Below are 23,460 nucleotides of genomic sequence, written 5' to 3'. Positions count from 1 at the left end.
AACTAACATTGCACTGTATGTGAACTAGCTGGTATTTAAATGAAAACCTGGAAAAAAATATTATTCAATTTTCTATTTAAAACATAAGTCTTTAGTTGAAGAAAGATGAGGGAAGATTATTTAGGCATAGAAGACATAGTTGAACCGATTTTTTCTTTAATTAGAAAAGCAATCAACAAGTCTGTGTTAAAAATATTCTGTTGCCAAACTTAAATCTGATCCTGTGACCAGTTTCTCTGTTATCATTGTCTTCTTTCTTGCCAGAAATGTCCCTAAATAATATTTTTCTCCATAGAATACAAATTTTAAATCAGAGTCAAGGCCTTTCTCTCCTAATCTGGACTGGATGAGTTAGTATCGCTTTTTTTTATTTGTTTGTATTTCCAGTATGAGTATTCCAGAATCAGCCTTGCAGTTCCATGTAACTTGTGGGCATTTTTACTGCCGTCATATTTACTGCTTCACTGAGCTACCTTTTCTAGCTTCCATTCATATTTACTTGCAACTTTTACTTTTTAACAAGCTGATTCTTGGAGCACCTGGGTGGCTCAGTCAGTTAAGTATCTAACTTAGGCTCAGGTCATGATCTCAGGGTTCTGGGATGGAGCCCCGCTGTGGGCTCCTGTTCCGTAGGGAGTCTGTTTCTCCCTCTGCCCCTGCCCCTTCTCTCTCTCTCTCTCAAATAAATAACATACTAAATAAAGATTCTGATTCTTGTACTCATCTTACCTTCTGTTCCTTTTCCCAAGCCAGCAGAAAATAGGTTTATCTGTGATAAAATCAATAGAAATAAAACTGCACTTATTAGCTTATTCTCATTATTGAAACTAATTATGATAAATCACATTCTAATTTATTATTTCAGCAAGAACATTGATTGATCTAATTATTTTAGAGCAACATTCTAGAACTTTCCCCAGAACAAGTTTTATTTAACACTAGCTCCATTCTGTTTCTTGAACCAATTATTTTAGACAGCCAAAACATAATTTCCAAAAACATAAAATTGTGATTTTCAGGCAAATATAAAGTAAATATGGGTGAAAAAATTTTTTGAATTCATTAATTAATGATGAAATCGGTAGGATGTTAAGATGAGTTTGAGTAGCATTTGAAGAGCTAAGTATTGACTATTAAATATGGCAATGTTAAAATAAGATAACTAAATTAGATACAAAACTAACTAATATCCTGTCTATTAACCTTTATGGTTATTTTTTTCACCAGATAGAAGTTATTTGCATTTCTGCCTAACAAAAATGTACAAATTAACATTCGGTTAGTAAACAGTAAATCTAACAAATTATATTCCCCTAATCCTTGGGTGGCCATGTGTCCCATAGATCATTGGAAGGACCTATTATGAAACTTTTTGCCTTTTTTCCATGTTGTGGTTGGTTTTGGAATAAGACTTTGGTACTCTTAGACTGGATTGAAGAATTTTCTTTGGGTCCAAAAATTGTGAATAACTGTTGGAGTAAATTCTGTTTTAGTACATTTTGTCAGTTTTGTATTCCACAGTTAAACAACTGCCTAATAATTCGCTTTTAATACTGAGTCTTTGAGTGGTATAAAGTACTCTAACTGGGGATGAGAGAATAGCAAAGGAAATTTTTATATGTTTAACAGACATATAATAATGGCTTTTGAGTAAATTCTCTATGTTTTTATCTTCCCTAGGGTTTTCCAGGAGATATTGGGATTCCTGGACAAAATGGCCCTGAAGGATCAAAGGTAAAAGAAAATTGAGAAAGAAAGAAAGGAAGGAAGGAAGGAAGGAAGGAAGGAAGGAAGGAAGAAAAAGGAAGGAAGGAAGGGAGGAAAAAAGTATTATATTTAAAGTTTCCTAATCTCATGTTTCAATGAATGGTTGAAGAAAAAGACTTTAGGAATATCAGAAGATGTCTGGATATTTTTGAGCTGTCTCAGGCGCATTTAATAAATTGTAGAGCTTATTTCAAGATAATCAGGAAGTTGCTTGCATGTTTAGTTGTTCTTTCAGCACCCTTTGTTTAGTTAGAGTATCTTCTCCAACATCTTGAGTTCAGGTCTTTGAAAATGATTTTCTTTGTTTGGTATAGACATAGATTAGGGGGATAATATTTGCAAAAAAATGTAAATCACTGAAAAAGGAATTCTTGGAAGAGGTGAAATAAACTAAAAGGCCATAACCTATGATATATGGATGAGAGTTTTCTGGCTACTGAAACCCATAAAAAAATCCTCTGATTAAAATACAAGAAAGCTTGCAGTGTCCTGGAATTTATAAATAGCACAGAATACCTGAAGAACACTAAGCATTTTTAACTTCCTTTACTGTTGTTGTGTATATATTACTAGGAATTAGCAAAATTTCTTTCTTTTTAAATTTTATATATAGAAGTATAATTATAACATACCCTGTTAATTTCCTATGTACATCATAATGATTTGACAACTTAATATATTATGAAATGATTGCCACAATAAGTGTCGTTACTATCTGTCACCATATAGAGTTACTGAAATATTGACTTTATTCTCTATTCGTACATGATCTCTCCATACCTTACTATTTTCTAACTGGAGGTATGTAACTAACTCTTAAGTCCTTCATCTATTTTGTCTCCCTGCCCTGACCCCTGTCTTCTGTGGTAATCAACTGTTTTCTGCATCTATGAGTCCGTTTCTGTTTTATTTTATTTGTTTGTTTTTGTTTCCCAGATTCTATGGTAAATGAAATTATACGACATTTGTCTTTGTCTGACTTATTTCATTTAGTATAATACCCTCTAGGTCCATCTGTTTTGTCACAAATGGCAAGACTTCATCCTTTTTTTGTGGTAGAGTGATATTTTGTTGTATATCTCTAGCTCATCTTTTTTATCCACTCATCTATCAATGGATACTTAGGTTACTTCCATATTTGGCTATTCAGATAATGCTGCAATGAACATAGGGATATATATATCTCTGAATTTGTGTTTTCATTTTGTTCAGATAAATACCCAGAAGTGGAATTTTTGGATCACATGATTGTTCTATTTTGATTTTTTTTAGGAACTTCTATACTATTTTCCATAGTGTCTATACCAGTTTACATACTTATCAACAATGTACGAGAATCCCTTTTCTCTAATCATAGCTGACACTTACTTTTTGTCTTTTTGATAATAGCCAATCTGAGAGCTGTGAGCTGACATCTCATTATGGTTTTGACTTGTATTTTCCTGGTAATTAGTGATGTTGCACATTTTATCATATGCCTGTTGACACCTGTATGTCTTCTTTGGGAACTTATCTATTCAAGTTCTCTGCCCATTTTTTAACCAGGTTTTTAATTTGCTATTTATTGATTTGTTAAAATACTTAATTTACTTATTTGAGAGAGAGTGAGAGAGAGCATGAGAGGGGAGAGGGTCATAGAGAGAGAAGCAGACTCCCTGCTGAGCCCGGAACTGAATGAGGAACTTGATCCCAGGACTCCAGGATCATGACATGATCATGACCTGATGTTGCTTAACTGACTGAGCCACCCAGGTGCCCCTATTTATTTGGTTTTGGTATTAAATTGTGTAGGAGCACCTGGATGGCTGAGTCAGTTAAACATCTGCCTTCAGCTCAGGTCATCACCTTAGGGTCCCAGGTCCTGGGACAGAGCCCTGTGAGGGACTCCCTGCTCAGTGAGAATTTTCTTCTCCCTCTCCCTCTGCCTTGGCATGCACTCTCACTCTCACTCTCTCTCTCAAATAAATAAATAGAATCTTTAAAAAATTGTGTAAGTTCTTTATGTATTTTAGATATAAACTCTTTATCAGGTATGTGATTTGCAAGTATTTTCTCTCATTCAGTAGGTTGTTTTTTTGTTGTTAATAGTTTTCTTTACTGTACAAAACCACGTTAGTTTGATGTAATTCAATTTTTTATTTTAGCTTTTGTTGCTTTGCCAAAAACATATTGCTAAGACTGCTGTCAAAAAGTGTATTGCCCATGTTTTCTCTTTCATTTGTACTTTATTTGGGCTCTCCTTTTTCTTAATGAGTGTCACTAGAGGTTTGTCAGTATTTTTTTTTAATTTTTAATTTTTAATTTTTTATAAACATATATTTTTATCCCCAGGGGTACAGGTCTGTGAATCACCAGGTTTACACACTTCACAGCACTCCCCATAGCACATACCCTCCCCAATGTCCATAATCCCACCCCCTTCTCCCAACTTCCCTCCCCACAGCAACCCTCAGTTTGTTTTGTGACATTAAGAGTCACTCATGGTTTGTCTCCCTCCCAATTCCATCTTGTTTCATTGATTCTTCTTCTACCCACTTAAACCCCCATGTTGCATCACCACTTCCTCATATCAGGGAGATCATATGATAGTTGTCTTTCTCTGCTTGACTTATTTCGCTAAGCATGATACACTCTAGTTCCATCCATGTTGTCGCAAATGGCAAGATTTCATTTCTTTTGATGGCTGCATAGTATTCCATTGTGTATATATACCACATCTTCTTGATCCATTCATCTGTTGATGGACATCGAGGTTCTTTCCATAGTTTGGCTATTGTGGACATTGTTGCTATAAACATTCGGGTGCACATGCCCCTTTGGATCACTACGTTGGTATCTTTAGGGTAAATACTCAGTAGTGCAATTGCTGGGTCATAGGGCAGTTCTATTTTCAACATTTTGAGGAACCTCCATGCTGTTTTCCAGAGTGGCTGCACCAGCTTGCATTCCCACCAACAGTGTAGGAGGGTTCCCCTTTCTCCGCATCCTCGCCAGCATCTGTCATTTCCTGACCTGTTGATTTTAGCCATTCTGACTGGTGTGAGGTGATACCTCATTGTGGTTTTGATTTGTATTTCCCTGATGCCCAGTGATATGGAGCACTTTTTCATGTGTCTGGTGGCCATCTGGATGTCTTCTTTGCAGAAATGTCTGTTCATGTCCTCTGCCCATTTCTTGATTGGATTATTTGTTCTTTGGGTATTGAGTTTGCTAAGTTCTTGATATATTTTGGACACTAGTCCTTTATCTGATATATCATTTGCAAATATCTTCTCCCATTCTGTCAGTTGTCTTTTGATTTTATTAACTGTTTCCTTTGCTGTGCAAAAGCTTTTGATCTTGATGCAATCCCAATAGTTTATTTTTGCCCTTGCTTCCCTTGCCTTTGGTGATGTTCCTAGGAAGATGTTGCTGCGGCTGAGGTCGAAGAGGTTGCTGCCTGTGTTCTCCTCAAGGATTTTGATGGATTCCTTTCACACATTGAGGTCCTTCATCCACTTTGAGTCTATTTTCGTGTGTGGTGTAAGGAAATGGTCCAATTTCATTTTTCTGCATGTGGCTGTCCAATTTTCCCAGCACCATTTATTGAAGAGGCTGTCTTTTTTCCATTGGACATTCTTTCCTGCTTTGTCGAAGATGAGTTGACCATAGAGTTGAGGGTCTATTTCTGGGCTCTCTATTCTGTTCCATTGATCTATGTGTCTGTTTTTGTGCCAGTACCATGCTGTCTTGATGCTGACAGCTTTGTAATAGAGCTTGAAGTCCAGAATTGTGATGTATCTTATGGTTTCGGGTGCAATTGTAAATGGGATTGACTCCTTAATTTCTCTTTCTTCTGTCTTGCTGTTGGTGTAGAGAAACGCAACTGATTTCTGTGCATTGATTTTATATCCTGACACTTTACTGAATTCCTGTACAAGTTCTAGCAGTTTTTGAGTGGAGTCTTTTGGGTTTTCCACATATAGTATCATATCATCTGCAAAGAGTGATAATTTGACTTCTTCTTTGCCGATTTGGATGCCTTTAATTTCCTTTTGTTGTCTGATTGCTGAGGCCAGGACTTCTAGTACTATATTGAATAGCAATGGTGATAATGGACATCCCTGCCGTGTTCCTGACCTTAGCGGAAAAGCTTTCAGTTTTTCTCCATTGAGAATGATATTTGCGGTGGGTTTTTCATAGATGGCTTTGATGATATTGAGGTATGTGCCCTCTATCCCTACACTTTGAAGAGTTTTGATCAGGAAGGGATGCTGTACTTTGTCAAAATGCTTTTTCAGCATCTATTGAGAGTATCATATGGTTCTTGTTCTTTCTTTTATTGATGTGTTGTATCACATTAACTGATTTGCGGATGTTGAACCAACCTTGCAGCCCTGGAATAAATCCCACTTGGTCGTGGTGAATAATCCTTTTAATGTACTGTTGAATCCTATTGGCTAGTATTTTGGTGAGAATTTTCGCATCTGTGTTCATCAAGGATATTGGTCTATAGCTCTCTTTTTTAATGGGATCCTTCTCGGGTTTTGGGATCAAGGTGATGCTGGCCTCATAAAATGAGTTTGGAAGTTTTCCTTTCATTTCTATTTTTTGGAACAGTTTCAGGAGAATAGGAATTAGTTATTCTTTAAATGTTTGGTAGCATTTCCCCGGGAAGCCGTCTGGCCCTGGGCTTTTGTTTGTTTGGAGATTTTTAATGACTGTTTCAATCTCCTTACTGGTTATGGGTCTGTTCAGGCTTTCTATTTCTTCCTGGCTCAGTTGTGGTAGTTTATATGTTTCTAGGAATGCATCCATTTCTTCCAGATTGTCAAATTTGTTGGCGTAGAGTTGCTCATAGTATGTTCTTATAATAGTTTGTATTTCTTTGGTGTTAGTTGTGATCTCTCCTCTTTTATTCATGATTTTATTTATTTGGGTCCTTTCTCTTTTCTTTTTGATAAGTCTGGCCAGGGGTTTATCAATTTTATTAATTCTTTCAAAGAACCAGCTCCTAGTTTCGTTGATTTGTTCTATTGTTTTTTTGGTTTCTATTTCATTGATTTCTGCTCTGATCTTTATTATTTCTCTTCTTCTGCTGGGCTTAGGGTTCCTTTCTTGTTCTTTCTCCAGCTCCTTTAGGTGTAGAGTTAGGTTGTGTACCTGAGACCTTTCTTGTTTCTTTTTTCTTTTCTTTTTTTTTTTAAAGCTTTTATTTATTAATTTGACAGCGAGAAATCACAAGTAGACGGAGAGGCAGGCAGAGAGAGAGAGAGAGAGAGATAGGGAAGCAGGCTCCCTGCTGAGCAGAGAGCATGCGGGCCTCGATCCCAGGACCCTGAGATCATGACCTGAGCCGAAGGCAGCGGCTTAACCCACTGACCCACCCAGGCGCCCACCTTTCTTGTTTCTTGAGAAAGGCTTGTACTGCTATATATTTTCCTCTCAAGACTGCCTTTGTTGTGTCCCACAGATTTTGAACCGTTGTATTTTCATTATCATTTGTTTCTATGATTTTTTTCAATTCTTTTTTAATTTCCCAGTTAACCCATTCATTCTTTAGAAGGATGCTGTTTAGTCTCTATGTATTTGGGTTCTTTCCAAACTTCCTTTTGTGGTTGAGTTCTAGCTTTAGAGCATTGTGGTCTGAAAATATGCAGGGAATGATCCCAATCTTTTGATACCAATTGAGTCCTAATTTAGGACCGAGGATGTGATCTATTCTGGAGAATGTTCCATGTGCACTAGAGGAGAATGTGTATTCTGTTGCTTTGGGATGAAATGTTCTGAATATATCTGTGATGTCCATCTGGTCCAGTGTGTCGTTTAAGGCCTTTATTTCCTTGCTGATCTTTTGCTTGGATGATCTGTCCATTTCAGTGAGGGGAGTGTTAAAGTCCCCTACTATTATTGTATTATTATTGATGTGTTTCTTTGATTTTGTTATTAATTGGTTTATATAGTTGGCTGCTCCCACTTTGGGGGCATAGATATTTAAAATTGTTAAATCTTCTTGTTGGACAGACCCTTTGAGTATGATATAGTGTCCTTCCTCATCTCTTATTATAGTCTTTGGCTTAAAATCTAATTGATCTGATATAAGGATTGCCACTCCTGCTTTCTTCTGATGTCCATTAGCATGGTAAATTCTTTTCCACCCCCTCACTTTAAATCTGGAGGTGTCTTCGGGCTTAAAATGAGTTTCTTGGAGGCAACATATAGATGGGTTTTGCTTTTTTATCCATTCTGATACCCTGTGTCTTTTGACAGGGGCATTTAGCCCATTCACATTCAGGGTAAGTATTGAGAGATATGAATTTAGTGCCATTGTATTGCCTGTAAGGTGACTGTTACTGTATATGGTCTCTGTTCCTTTCTGATCTACCACTTGTAGGCTCTCTCTTTGCTTAGAGGACCCCTTTCAAGATTTCCTGTAGAGCTGGTTTGGTGTTTGCAAATTCTTTCAGTTGTTGTTTGTCCTGGAAGCTTTTAATCTCTCCTTCTATTTTCAATGTTAGCCTAGCTGGATATAGTATTCTTGGCTGCATGTTTTTCTCGTTTAGTGCTCTGAAAATATCATGCCAGCTCTTTCTGGCCTGCCAGGTCTCTGTGGATAAGTCAGCTGCCAATCTAATATTTTTACCATTGTATGTTACAGACTTCTTTTCCCGGGCTGCTTTCAGGATTTTCTCTTTGTCACTGAGACTTGTAAATTTTACTATTAGGTGACAGGGTGTGGGCCTATTCTTATTGATTTTGAGGGGCGTTCTCTGAAACTCCTGAATTTTGATGCTCGTTCCCTTTGCCATATTGGGGAAACTCTCCCCAATAATTCTCTCCAGTATACCTTCTGCTCCCCTCTCTCTTTCTTCTTCTTCTGGAATCCCAATTATTCTAATGTTGTTTCGTCTTATGGTGTCACTTATCTCTCGAATTCTCCCCTCGTGGTCCAGTAGCTGTTTGTCCCTCTTTTGCTCAGCTTCTTTATTCTTTGTCATTTGGTCTTCTATATCACTAATTCTTTCTTCTGCCTCATTTATCCTAGCAGTGAGAGCCTCCATTTTTGATTGCACCTCATTAATAGCTTTTTTTATTTCAACTTGGTTAGATTTTAGTTCTTTTATTTCTGCAGAAAGGGCTTTTATATCTCCTGACAGGGTTTCTCTAATATCTTCCATGCCTTTTTCAAGCCCGGCTAGAACCTTGAGAATTGTCATTCTGAACTCTAGATCTGACATATTACCAATGTCTGTATTGATTGGGTCCCTAGCCTTCGGTACTGCCTCTTGTTCTTTTTTCTGTGGTGAATTTTTCAATCTTGTCATTTTGCCCAGATAAGGGTATATGAAGGAGCAAGTAAAATACTAAGAGGGTGGCAACAACCCCAGGAATATATGCTTTAACCAAATCAGAAGAGATCCCAAATTGTGAGGGCGGAGAAAGGGGATAAAAAGAGGTTCAAAAAGGAAGAAAGAAAAAAAAAGAGAAAAAAAAAAGAAAAGAAAAGAATTTTAAAAAAGAAAACAAAGGAAAATATAAAAAAGAAAAAATATATATATTAGATAAACTAGTTAAAAACGTTAAAATAGAAAAGGGTAAAAAATTTAAAACTTTTACCTGAAGGCGAGAAAAAAGAAAAAAAAAAAAAAGAAAAAAATTAAATTAACTGCAAGACTAAAAAAAAAATCACAGCGAGAAAGCCATGAGTTCCGTGCTTTGCTTTCTCCTCCTCTGGAATTCTGCTGCTCTTCTTGGTATTGAAACCACACTCCTTGGTAGGTGAACTTGGTCTTGGCTGGATTTCTCGTTGATCTTCTGGGGGAGGGGCCTGGTGTAGTGATTCTCAAGTGTCTTTGCCCCAGGCGGAATTGCACCGCCCTTACCAGGGGCCGGGCTGAGTAATCCGCTCGGCATTGCTTTCAGGAGCTTTTGTTCCCTGAGCACTTTCCGTAGAGTTCCGGAGGACGGGAATACAAATGTCGGCCTCCTGGTCTCCGGCCCGGAGGAGCTGAGAGCCTGGGGCCCCACATCTCAGTGCGCCCTCAGAGAACAGCGCCCAGTTACTCCCGTCTGCCTGACCTCCGGCCGCGCTCCTAGCTCACCGAGCCTGTGGCTGGTTCAAGGTAACACCGAGCTGTGAGCTTACTGTCGGCTCTGTCTCTGTAGCCGGTTTTCCCATTCCAATACCCGCAAGCTCTGCGACACTCAGACACCCCCGATCCTTCTGTGACCCTGCGGGACCTGAGGCCACGCTGACCCCGCATGGGCTTCGCCCCGGTTTAGCCTCTGGAGTGATGTCCCTCAGTGGAACAGACTTTTAAAAGTCCCGATTTTGTGCTCCTTTGCTCCGCTGCTTGCCGCGAGCTGGCCCCTCCCCTCGGGGTCTATCTTCCCGTCGCTTTGGATTCACGTCTCCGCCGGTCCTACCTTTCAGAAAGTGGTTGTTTTTCTGTTTCCAGAATTGCTGTTCTTCTTCTCTTCGATCTGCCGATGGATTTGTAGGTGTTTGCAATCTTTAGATAAGCTATCTAGCTGATCTCCGGCTAGCTGATGTAGTCTCAGCCTGCTACTTCTCCGCCATCTTGACTCCTCTCCAGTTTGTCAATATTTTAAAATCTTTTCAAAGAACCAGCTTTTAGTTTCATTGATTTTTTTTTTTTAAGATTTTATTTATTTATTTGACAGAGATCACAAGTAGGCAGAGAGGCAGGCAGAGAGAGAGAGAGAGAGGAGGAAGCAGGCTCCCTGCTGAGCAGACAGCCTGATGCCGGACTCAATCCCAGGATCCTGAGATCATGACCCGAGCGGAAGGCAGCGGCTTAACCCATTGAGCCACCCAGGCGCCCTCGTTGATTTTTTTTTTAATTGTCTTTTTTTTTTAGTCTCTATTTCATTTCTTTCCACTCTGTTCTTTGTTATTTCTTCTCTTAACTTTGGGCTTTTTCTGCATATTTTCTAGTTCCATTAAGTGTAGAAATAGATCGTTTATTTGGGATTTTTCCTGTTTCTTGAGGTAGGCCTGTATTGCTGTGGACTTCCCTCTCAGAACTGCTTTTGTGCCATAGATTTTTGGAAAGTCATGTTTCTATTTTCATTTGTCTCAAGGTATTTTTTAATTTCCTCTTTGATTTCCTTGTTGACCCATTGGTTGTCTAGTAGTGTGCTGCTTAGTTTCTGTGTGCTTGTGTTTTTTCTAATTTTTTTTTCTTGTAATTGATTTCTAGTTTCGTGCTGTGGTCAGAAAAGAGGTTTGACATAGTTCAGTCATCTTGAATTTATTGAAACTTATATTGTTGCCTTATAGGTTACCCGTAATATAGAGTAGCCCACATGCACTTGAAAAGAATGTGTATTCCACAGTTTTTAGATGAAATATTCCATATGTATATCTATTAAGTCAATTTGGTCTAATGTGTCATTTAAGGCCAGTGTTTATTAATTTCTGTCTGGATAATCTATCCATTGATGTAAGTGGGATATTAAAGTCTCCTGCTATTATTACTTTACTGTTAATTTTTCCACTTTTGTCTGTTAACATTTGCTTTCTAGATTTAGGTGCTCTCTAGATGTTGGGTGCACAAATATTTATCAATGTTATGTCCTCTTCTTGGATTTATTCCTTTGTCACTATGTAATGCCATTCTTTTATTGTCTTACAATCTTTGTTTTAAAATCCATTTTGTCATTTATAGGTATTACTACTCTACCTTTTTTTTTTTTTTCACTTGAATTTGTGTGGAATATCTCTTTCCAATTTTTAATTTTCAGTCTATATATATCTGTAGACCTGAAGTGAGTCATATTTCTAAATAGGAACTTTCCTTTTTCAAGACTATTTAACATTTCTTATAAGGCCAGTTTAGTGCTGATGAACTACTTTTTTTTTCTTGTCTGGGAAACTCTTCATCTGTCCTCCAATTCTGAGTGATAACCTTACTGGGTAGAATATTCTCAGTTGTAAATTTTCCCCTTTCCGCACTTTCAATATATCCTGCTACTCCTTTCAGACTGCCAGAATTTCTGCTGAAAAATTAGCTTGACAGTCTTATAGTGTTTCCCTTGTTTGTGATTATTTATTTTTTATCTTGCTGCCTTTATTTATTTATTTATTTAGACAGAGGGAATGTGTGTGAGCTGGGGGTTGTAGGGGCAGAGGGAGGAGAAGAGAGAAATACAGGGCTTGATCTCATCACTCTGAGACTATGACCTGAGCTGAAGTCAAGAGTTGATTGCTTAACCAATTAAACCACCCAGGTGCCCTCTCTTACTGCCTTTAAGATTCTTTCTTTAACTTTTGACATTTTTTTTTTTTAAAAGAAGGTTGGATTTGTTTTTTTTTTTTTTTAAGATTTTATTTATTTATTTGACAGAGAGAAATCACAAGTAGACAGAGAGGCAGGCAGAGAGAGAGACAGGGAAGCAGGCTCCCTGCTGAGCAGAGAGCCCGATGCGGGACTCGATCCCAGGACCCTGAGATCATGACCTGAGCCGAAGGCAGCGGCTTAACCCACTGAGCCACCCAGGCGCCCAACTTTTGACATTTTGATTATAATATTTTTAATTAAAATAGGTTTGGTTTAGATATCTTTGGGTTCATTTTGTTGAGGACTCATTGCTTTCTGGACGTGGATGTCTCTTTCTTTCCCTATGTTAAGGAAATTTTCAGTCATTATTTCTTCAAATAAGTTTTCTGTCCCTTTCTCTTCTCCTAATGTGAATATTAGTATGCTTGATGTTGTCTCATGGGTCCCTTGTTCTCATTTCTAAAAGATTTTTTTTCTTTTTGCTGTTCTGATTGGGCATTTCCACTATTTTTTTTTTCATTCAGTTTGTTGATTCATTCTTCTGTATTTGCTATTGATTCTCCTCAGTATTTTTTAATTTCAGTTATTGCATTCTTCAGCGTTGATTCGTTCTTTCTGATATTTTTAATATCTATTGAAGTTTTCACTGTGTTTCTCTACTTTTTCCAAGATTGATGAGTATCTTTATGACTATTACTTTGAACTCCTTATCAGATAAATTACTTAGCTTTTTTTCATTAGGGCTTATTTCCTAGTTTTTTTTTTTTTTTTTTAATTTTTTTATTTTTATGAACATATATTTTTATCCCCAGGGGTACAGGTCTGTGAATCACCAGGTTTACACACTTCACAGCACTCACCAAATCACATACCCTCCCCAATGTCCATAATCCCACCCCCTTCTCCCAAACCCCCTCCCCCCGGCAACCCTCAGTTTGTTTTGTGAGATTAAGAGTCACTTATGGTTTGTCTCCCTCCCAATCCCATCTTGTTTCATTTATTCTTCTACCCACTTAAGCCTCCATGTTGCATCACCACTTCCTCATATCAGGGAGATCATATGATAGTTGTCTTTCTCTGCTTGACTTATTTCGCTAAGCATGATACGCTCTAGTTCCATCCACGTTGTTGCAAATGGCAAGATTTCATTTCTTTTGATGGCTGCATAGTATTCCATTGTGTATATATACCACATCTTCTTGATCCATTCATCTGTTGATGGACATCTAGGTTCTTTCCATAGTTTGGCTATTGTGGACATTGCTGCTATAAACATTCGGGTGCATGTGTCCCTTTGGATCACTACATTTGTATCTTTAGGGTAAATACCCAATAGTGCAATTGCTGGGTCATAGGGCAGTTCTATTTTCAACATTTTGAGGAACCTCCATGCTGTTTTCCAGAGTGGCTGCACCAGCTTGCATTCCCACCAACAGTGTAGGAGGGTTCCCCTTTCTCCGCATCCTCGCCAGCATCTGTCATTTCCTGACTTGTTGATTTTAGCCATTCTGACTGGTGTGAGGTGATATCTCATTGTGGTTTTGATTTGTATTTCCCTGATGCCGAGTGATATGGAGCACTTTTTCATGTGTCTGTTGGCCATCTGGATGTCTTATTTGCAGAAATGTCTGTTCATGTCTTCTGCCCATTTCTTGATTGGATTATTTGTTCTTTGGGTGTTGAGTTTGCTAAGTTCTTTATAGATTCTGGACACTAGTCCTTTATCTGATATGTCGTTTGCAAATATCTTCTCCCATTCTGTCAGTTGTCTTTTGATTTTGTGAACTGTTTCCTTTGCTGTGCAAAAGCTTTTGATCTTGATGAAATCCCAGTAGTTCATTTTTTCCCTTGCTTCCCTTGCCTTTTGCGTTGTTCCTAGGAGGATGTTGCTGCGGCAGAGGTCGAAGAGGTTGCTGCCCGTGTTCTCAAGGATTTTGATGGATTCCTTTCGTACATTGAGGTCCTTCATCCATTTGGAGTCTATTTTCGTGTGTGGTGTAAGGAAATGGTCCAATTTCATTTTTCTGCATGTGGCTGTCCAATTTTCCCAGCACCATTTATTGAAAAGGCTGTCTTTTTTCCATTGGACATTCTTTCCTGCTTTGTCAAAGATTAGTTGACCATAGATTTGAGGGTCTATTTCTGGGCTCTCTATTCTGTTCCATTGATCTATGTGTCTGTTTTTGTGCCAGTACCATGCTGTCTTGATGATGACAGCTTTGTAATAGAGCTTGAAGTCCGGAATTGTGATGCCACCAACGTTGGCTTTCTTTTTCAATATCCCTTTGGCTATTCGAGGTCTTTTCTGGTTCCATATAAATTTTAGAATTATTTGTTCCATTTCTTTGAAAAAGATGGATGGTACTTTGATAGGAATTGCATTAAATGTGTAGATTGCTTTAGGTAGCATAGACATTTTCACAATATTTATTCTTCCAATCCAGGAGCATGGAACATTTTTCCATTTCTTTGTGTCTTCCTCAATTTCTTTCATGAGTACTTTATAGTTTTCTGAGTATAGATTCTGTGTCTCTTTGGTTAGGTTTATTCCTAGGTATCTTATGGTTTTGGATGCAATTGTAAATGGGATTGACTCCTTAATATCTCTTTCTTCTGTCTTGCTGTTGGTGTAGAGAAATGCAACTGATTTCTGTGCATTGATTTTATATCCTGACACTTTACTGAATTCCTGTATAAGTTCTAGCAGTTTTGGAGTGCATTCTTTTGGGTTTTCCACATATAGTATCATATCATCTGCGAAGAGTGATAATTTGACTTCTTCTTTGCCGATTTGGATGCCTTTAATTTCCTTTTGTTGTCTGATTGCTGAGGCTAGGACCTCTAGTACAATGTTGAATAGCAGTGGTGATAATGGACATCCCTGCCGTGTTCCTGACCTTAGCGGAAAAGCTTTCAGTTTTTCTCCATTGAGAATGATATTTGCGGTGGGTTTTTCATAGATGGCTTTGATGATATTGAGGTATGTGCCCTCTATCCCTACACTTTGAAGAGTTTTGATCAGGAAGGGATGTTGTACTTTGTCAAATGCTTTTTCAGCATCTATTGAGAGTATCATATGGTTCTTGTTCTTTCTTTTATTGATGTGTTGTATCACATTGACTGATTTGCGGATGTTGAACCAACCTTGCAGCCCTGGAATAAATCCCACTTGGTCGTGGTGAATAATCTTTTTAATGTACTGTTGAATCCTATTGGCTAGTATTTTGTTGAGTATTTTCGCATCTGTGTTCATCAAGGATATCGGTCTATAGCTCTCTTTTTTGGTGGGATCCTTGTCTGGTTTTGGGATCAAGGTGATGCTGGCCTCATAAAATGAGTTTGGAAGTTTTCCTTCCATTTCTATTTTTTGGAACAGTTTCAGGAGAATAGGAATTAGTTCTTCTTTAAATGTTTGGTAGAATTCCCCCGGGAAGCCGTCTGGCCCTGGGCTTTTGTTTGTTTGGAGATTTTTAATGACTGTTTCAATCTCCTTACTGGTTATGGGTCTGTTCAGGCTTTCTATTTCTTCCTGGTTCAGTTGTGGTAGTTTATATGTTTCTAGGAATGCATCCATTTCTTCCAGATTGTCAAATTTATTGCCGTAGAGTTGCTCATAGTATGTTCTTATAATAGTTTGTATTTCTTTGGTGTTAGTTGTGATCTCTCCTCTTTCATTCATGATTTTATTTATTTGGGTCCTTTCTCTTTTCTTTTTGATAAGTCGGGCCAGGGGTTTATCAATTTTATTAATTCTTTCAAAGAACCAGCTCCTAGTTTCGTTGATTTGTTCTATTGTTTTTTTGGTTTCTATTTCATTGATTTCTGCTCTGATCTTTATGATTTCTATTCTCCTGCTGGGCTTAGGGTTTCTTTCTTGTTCTTTCTCCAGCTCCTTTAGGTGTAGGGTTAGGTTGTGTACCTGAGACCTTTCTTGTTTCTTGAGAAAGGCTTGTACCGCTATATATTTTCCTCTCAGGACTGCCTTTGTTGTGTCCCACAGATTTTGAACCGTTGTGTTTTCATTATCATTTGTTTCCATGATTTTTTTCAATTCTTCTTTAATTTCCCGGTTGACCCATTCATTCTTTAGAAGGATACTGTTTAGTCTCCATGTATTTGGGTTCTTTCCAAACTTCCTTTTGTGGTTGAGTTCTAGCTTTAGAGCATTGTGGTCTGAAAATATGCAGGGAATGATCCCAATCTTTTGATACCGGTTGAGTCCTGATTTAGGACCGAGGATGTGATCTATTCTGGAGAATGTTCCATGTGCACTAGAGAAGAATGTGTATTCTGTTGCTTTGGGATGAAATATTCTGAATATATCTGTGATGTCCATCTGGTCCAGTGTGTCATTTAAGGCCTTTATATCCTTGCTGATCTTTTGCTTGGATGACCTGTCCATTTCAGTGAGGGGAGTGTTAAAGTCCCCTACTATCATTGTATTATTGTTGATGTGTTTCTTTGATTTTGTTATTAATTGGTTTATATAGTTGGCTGCTCCCACATTGGGGGCATAGATATTTAAAATTGTTAAATCTTCTTGTTGGACAGACCCTTTGAGTATGATATAGTGTCCTTCCTCATCTCTTATTATAGTCTTTGGCTTAAAATCTAATTGATCTGATATAAGGATTGCCACTCCTGCTTTCTTCTGATGTCCATTAGCATGGTAAATTCTTTTCCACCCCCTCACTTTAAATCTGGAGGTGTCTTCGGGCTTAAAATGTGTTTCTTGGAGGCAACATATAGATGGGTTTTTGTTTTTTTATCCATTCTGATACCCTGTGTCTTTTGACAGGGGCATTTAGCCCATTCACATTCAGGGTAACTATTGAGAGATATGAATTTAGTGCCATTGTATTGCCTGTAAGGTGACTGTTACTGTATATGGTCTCTGTTCCTTTCTGATCTACCACTTGTAGGCTCTCTCTTTGCTTAGAGGACCCCTTTCAAGATTTCCTGTAGAGCTGGTTTGGTATTTGCAAATTCTTTCAGTTGTTGTTTGTCCTGGAAGCTTTTAATCTCTCCTTCTATTTTCAATGATAGCCTAGCTGGATATAGTATTCTTGGCTGCATGTTTTTTCTCGTTTAGTGCTCTGAAAATATCATGCCAGCTCTTTCTGGCCTGCCAGGTCTCTGTGGATAAGTCAGCTGCCAATCTAATATTTTTACCATTGTATGTTACAGACTTCTTTTCCCGGGCTGCTTTCAGGATTTTCTCTTTGTCATTGAGACTTGTAAATTTTACTATTAGGTGACGAGGTGTGGGCCTATTCTTATTGATTTTGAGGGGCATTCTCTGAACCTCCTGAATTTTGATGCTCGTTCCCTTTGCCATATTGGGGAAATTCTCCCCAATAATTCTCTCCAGTATACCTTCTGCTCCCCTCTCACTTTCTTCTTCTTCTGGAATCCCAATTATTCTAATGTTGTTTCGTCTTATGGTGTCACTTATCTCTCGAATTCTCCCCTCGTGGTCCAGTAGCTGTTTGTCCCTCTTTTGATCAGCTTCTTTATTCTCTGTCATTTGGTCTTCTATATCACTAATTCTGTCTTCTGCCTCATTTATCCTAGCAGTGAGAGCCTCCATTTTTTGATTGCACCTCATTAATAGCTTTTTTGATTTCAACTTGGTTAGATTTTAGTTCTTTTATTTCTCCAGAAAGGGCTTTTATATCTCTCGAGAGGGTTTCTCTAATATCTTCCATGCCTTTTTCGAGCCCGGCTAGAACCTTGAGAATTGTCATTCTGAACTCTAGATCTGACATATTACCGATGTCTGTATTGATTAGGTCCCTAGCCTTCGGTACTGCCTCTTGTTCTTTTTTTTGTGTTGAATTTTTCCGTCTTGTCATTTTGTCCAGATAAGAGTAAATGAAGGGGCAAGTAAAATACTAAAAGGGTGGCAACAACCCCAGGAAAATATGCTTTAACCAAATTAGAAGAGATCCAAAATCGTGAGTGGGGAGAAAGGGGATAAAAAGAGGTTCAAAAAGGAAGAGAGAAAAAAGAAAAGAAAAAAAAAAAAAAAAAAAGAATTTTAAAAAAAGAAAACACCTAAGAAAAATGTAAAAAAAAAATATATATATATTAGATAAACTAGTAAAAAATCGTTAAAAAAGGAAAAGGTAACAGTTAAAAAAAAAAAAATTTTACCCGAAGGCGAGAAAAAAAAAAAAATGAAAAAGAAAAAATTAAATTAACTGCAAGACTAAAAAAAATCACAGGAAAAAAGCCATGAGTTCCGTGCTTGGCTTTCTCCTCCTCTGGAATTCTGCTGCTCTCCTTGGTATTGAAACCGCACTCCTTGGTAGGTGAACTTGGTCTCGGCTGGATTTCTTGTTGTTCTTCTGGGGGAGGGGCCTGTTGTAGTGATTCTCAAGTGTCTTTGCCCCAGGCGGAATTACACCGCCCTTACCCGGGGCCGGGGTGAGTAATCCGCTCGGGTTTGCTTTCAGGAGCTTTTGTTCCCTGAGCGCTTTCCGTAGAGTTCCAGAGGACGGGAATACAAATGGCGGCCTCCTGGTCTCCCGCCCGGAGGAGCCGAGAGCCCAGGGCCCCACTCCTCAGTGCGCCCTCAGAGAACAGCGCCCAGTTACTCCCGTCTGCCTGACCTCCGGCCGCGCTCCGAGCTCACCGAGCCTGCGACCGGTTCAAGGTAACACGGAGCTGCGAGCTTACTGTCGGCTCTGTCTCTGTAGCCGGCTTTCCCGTTCCAATACCCGCAAGCTCTGCGACACTCAGACACCCCCGATCCTTCTGTGACCCTGCGGGACCTGAGGCCACGCTGACCCCGCGTGGGCTTCGCCCCGGTTTAGCCTCTGGAGCGATGTCCCTCAGCGGAACAGACTTTTAAAAGTCCTGATTTTGTGCGCGGTTGCTCCGCCGCTTGCCGGGAGCCGGCCCCTCCCCCCGGGGTCTATCTTCCCGTCGCTTTGGATTCACTTCTCCGCCGGTCCTACCTTTCAGAAAGTGGCTGATTTTCTGTTTCCAGAATTGCTGTTCTTCTTCTCTTCGATCTGCCGATGGATTTTCAGGTGTTTGCAATCTTTAGATAAGCTATCTAGCTGATCTCCGGCTAGCTGAAGCAGTCTCAGCTTGCTACTTCTCCGCCATCTTGACTCCTCCTATTTCCTAGTTTTTGATCTTGTTCTTTTGTTTGGGACATATTCCTATGTTTCCTCTTTTTTTTTTTTTTTATTTTTTTAACTTTCTGTATTTGTTTCCATAAATTAGGTAGCATCTCTTGTCTTGAAGGAGTGACCTTGTGTAGAAAAATCCCCTTTATACACTAGATGTGCTTGGCAGCTTTGGCAAGCATGGGTTAGGAAGGTCTTTGGAGTTGTTGCACTGTGGCCGTCTTAACAGGATACTAGAGCTTGAGTGGCCAGAGGCCAGGAGGGTTTCTGGGAATCTTTTGCAGGAGGCTGCTTTGTTTGGATAGATGGAGTAGGCACAGGCTGGTGGGGGAGGTCCAGGATGTGTTGTGCCAGTGCCATGTTGGTGTGGTGTCTGGTGCAGGTTATACAGTCCCATAGCATGCCATGCTGGGGCTGACTTGATAGGATGGCTGGAGCTAATATAGGCACATGCTAGGGGTTCCCAGGCATATTACCAAAGTCCCTTTGGTGGGATGGCAGGATCAGACAAAGACTGCAGAATTCCAAAGCATACCATGCCAAGACTGTAGTAATAGCACAGTTGGAACTGTGTCACAGGTATTGGGACCTTGAGCATGCTGTGCAGTGCCACCTTTTAAGGACAGCTGGAGCTGGTATGGGCCCAGAAACCAGGGTGAACTGGGATGGCCTCACCAGATCAGCTAGAGGACCTGTACCCTATTCTTTTCTGCACCATCAAGATGGAAGGATAATGTAAAAAATGGTGCTCACCAGCTCTTTTGATTTTGGTGAGAGTTCAACAGTTTTCTGCCCATTTGACAGTCATTCTAGGATGGATTTCCTTTACTTACAGTCTAGTTTCCCTTTAAACCACTGCTCTTTCTCTTTGCCTCATTGTGGCAAATCTGCATGGGAGTGGTATCTCTCCTTACTACAGATTACCACAATGGGAGTGGCATTCCCATTGTTAACTTGCCTTTATCTGTCCTGCCCTTCTGTGTGTGGTCCTTTATTTTTTGTTGTATAGAAGGCTGTTTAATGAGCCTTTAGTTCTTCTCCAGAATTATTCTATATGTAGTTGTAAATTTGGTGTGTCCATGGGAGGAGGTGACTTCAGGGTCTTTTTATGCCATCATCTTGTATTATCTCTCCATAACAAAAATTTAAATATCCAGGTTTACCATGCAGACTCACATAGAATGAACATTGTAAACAATGTATTGTTAATAAAGACACGAGAGGATGAAAAAGCCTGAAGTTTAGAGAATGGACAGGTTATGAAGTATGAAGCACAGTACTGCTGCTGTGGAAGGTGAGTGTGAGTTAGAGAAACTGAGAGGAGATGAGGCTGGAAAGGATATTAATAACTATTTGTTAGTGTGCTATAGTGTTAAGTACTATAACACTACAGTAAATGTCTTATGCACATCTTACTTAATCTTCACAACAGCATTATGAGGTAAGTATTATCCTCACTTTAGATGGTTAAATTTTTGTCTCGCCATCGTATAACTATCAAGTGACTTAGCCAGAATTCTAACCCAGATATGATTTCAAAGTCTGAATTCTTAACCACTTAGCTTTGGGATGAAACCATGGAAAACATTCACTACGATGCTAAAGTGTTTCCACTTTATCCAAGGGCATCATGAAATAATCAAAGGTATTTAAGTAGTTAAGTGTCCTAGGTGATTTACATTTTAAAAATAATACCTTTCAGCTCGGAGGATGGTTTAAATCAGAGGGAAACTTGGGGCAAGGAGATAAACTAGAAAAAGAAAAGAATTATAAAGATCTGAAATAGAACATTCAGGCAGCAAATATTTATTGACTACCTTTTGTATGACAGCCATTGTACTAGATGCTCAACCATCTACAAAGATGAAAATTGTTGATCCCTACTTTCAAAAAAACTTATAATCTAGAGAAAGATATGCAAGGAAACCTTTATAATGACCATAGGAGTAATATACAATATGTAACACTGTGCAAGTAATGGGATAGGGAATTCAGATTATGTTTTGCAGAGAAGGTAGCCCATGAGCTGACATGACACATGCGTGGAACTTTGCATACAGACAAGGGAGATTTATGGAATTCAGGAAAAGGAAACTTATGAGAGGATGGAAGTACAGTATGTGGAACATACACTGAAAGTTATTCATTGTTTATATGATGTTCAAACTTAACTGGGCATCCTGTATTTTATCTGATAACCCTATTGGCCACCTACAAACTTTCCATATATACAACAGTGTTTTCTCCCTTCTTTTCTGTTTCTACAGAAGAAATACTCCTCTTCTTCCTTGGTATTCAAGTTCCACACATGTTTTGCATCAAAACTTCTCCTTTAACTTCTGAATAACCTCGTGGCATCAGTTATCACCTTTATACTGATCTCTCCCTTGAATCAAAATTTCCCCTTTGCCCTTAAAACCATTCTTACTTTTAATGTAGTTTAGGCCTTTTTTATTTTTCACAGCATTAGTAATAATCCTTCATTTGTTCTTCTAGCCTCCAGTCTGGTATTTCTTCAAATCTGCTTCCAAGCTGCTGATGGAATAACCTTTGTAAAATATAGCTCTTATCATGTAACTCCTATTCTTCTATCCTTCAGTGATCTCTACAACTTCCAGGTTAAGGCTTGTATTTTTTTACTTTTTACACAAGCTCTTTATGACCTACCCTCTCTCTTTAACTCTATTATCTATAGTCGCATCTACCAGCACTCTTCCAAAAGCACTACTCCAGCTGTTTAGAGTACCAAACCATGCCATTCTTGTTCAAATCTCAAAGCTTCCAGTGTGCTGTCCTTTTTTTCTGGTTATCTCTCTACCTTCTTGTGCCCTGCTTCATCTAGCTAACACTTACACAGCACATACTACGTTGTCTAGGAAACTTTTCCTGTATCTTACAAATCTGATCAGGATATCCTTTCTCTATATTCCTGTAAAAAAAAAAATCTGTCAAGCAGCTACCTTCTTATATTGTATCTGCTGATTTGCTTATCCCTCTATTAGACTATGAGCTTTTCAGAGAAGAGACTAATTGATTTTATAAACATCACAATAACCATAATAATATCTATAGCATAGGATAGGAATGCAGTAGATATTGGCTGAATAGTTGATTGATTGAATAACTGTATTTAAAAGCTATTGTGGAAATAGAAACAATACAACTTGGTAATTTATTAAACAAAGATGATGGGGGAAAGGGAAGCCAAAGACAGGGAAGTCTCTTTTACTGAGACTGCAACTTGGGTTACTGATGTCACTGACTTAAATAGGGAACTCGGGAGGAGTAGGTTTGGGGGATGGGCAATATAAGAGATTTCATTCTGGGTATATTTAGTTTGAAGTACTGTTTGACATCAAGGTGGAAGTAATCAATAAATAGCAGTAAACCAAGCTTGAAAGTAGAAATAGTAGCATGAGGGCTGTTGAGAGAGAACTGTAGTATAAAGAATGGAGTTGATAACTTCTGTAATGTTTAACCCTCCACCTGCTACATACTTGAACTTGATGCATATATAAACACCATTCACCCATTCATTTAGTATTTCATTTAATATATACTGTGTTTCTTTTATGTGTTCAGCCAAGCAGTAAATGTGAGATTATAAAGATTTCTAAATTGTGGTTCCTCGCCTGGATCAGGTAACAGTTTAGCAAAAGATCCAAAAACAAAACAAAACAAAAAACTATAAAATGTAAGAAATGCTATACAAAAGAGTTGGTGAGGTGTTATGAGAGCCTAAATAATAATTAAGGAAACAGATTCTGCTCTAGGAAATTGAAAATTACTTTAAGAGGAAATGATAATTAAACTTAATGTTTTCAAGAATGCATATCATACTAGGTGAAGAAGCAGCTAGTTTTCTAAATTCTTTTCAGTTTGGAAATTTTGTTTCGCTTCAAGTTTTGTCAAGAAAAATGCCAGAGAACTGAAAAAATCCAACTGCCCTCTTGAATAATATTACAACAGTGATCTTTAAAACTCCCTTCTCATTCCTTATTTTAGTCTTATAATTATGTTGTTTTAAGAGTGGGACAAAAACCCTGAAAACCAGACATTTTAATGAATAACAGTGGTTGACTTTCCAATGAGTAATAATCACTTTGTGGATTCTTTATCTAAATTTATTCAGTAAACATGAACTTGAAGTCCCATCAGCAGCAATGTTGTTAGACTAATTGTTTATATATCACTAAATTTTAAGTAATATTTCAGAAAAGATGAAAAGGATCAGAAAATTTTAAAGGAAGAGGGACGTGAATTTGTCTTAT

General features: G+C 38.4%; 1 protein-coding gene across 5 annotated transcripts in view; it reads left to right on the top strand.

Annotated features, from left to right (window-relative positions):
* Positions 1-23,460, top strand: part of COL24A1 (collagen type XXIV alpha 1 chain) — a 411,639-nt gene that overhangs the window by 150,737 nt on the left and 237,442 nt on the right. For all 5 annotated transcript variants that reach the window (XM_045064804.1, XM_045064802.1, XM_013056205.2 and 2 more), the window contains one exon: positions 1,681-1,734. In XM_045064804.1, the coding sequence (XP_044920739.1) occupies positions 1,681-1,734 (54 nt within the window). The remainder of the gene's footprint in view (positions 1-1,680; positions 1,735-23,460) is intronic.

Source organism: Mustela putorius, unplaced genomic scaffold (assembly GCF_011764305.1).
Source record: "Mustela putorius furo isolate JIRA1106 unplaced genomic scaffold, ASM1176430v1.1 tig00003853_pilon_pilon_pilon, whole genome shotgun sequence".
NCBI classification, from domain to species: domain Eukaryota; kingdom Metazoa; phylum Chordata; class Mammalia; order Carnivora; family Mustelidae; genus Mustela; species Mustela putorius.
The sequence above is the reverse complement of the archived record's forward strand: the minus strand, read 5'-3'. Positions and strand labels throughout refer to the sequence as shown.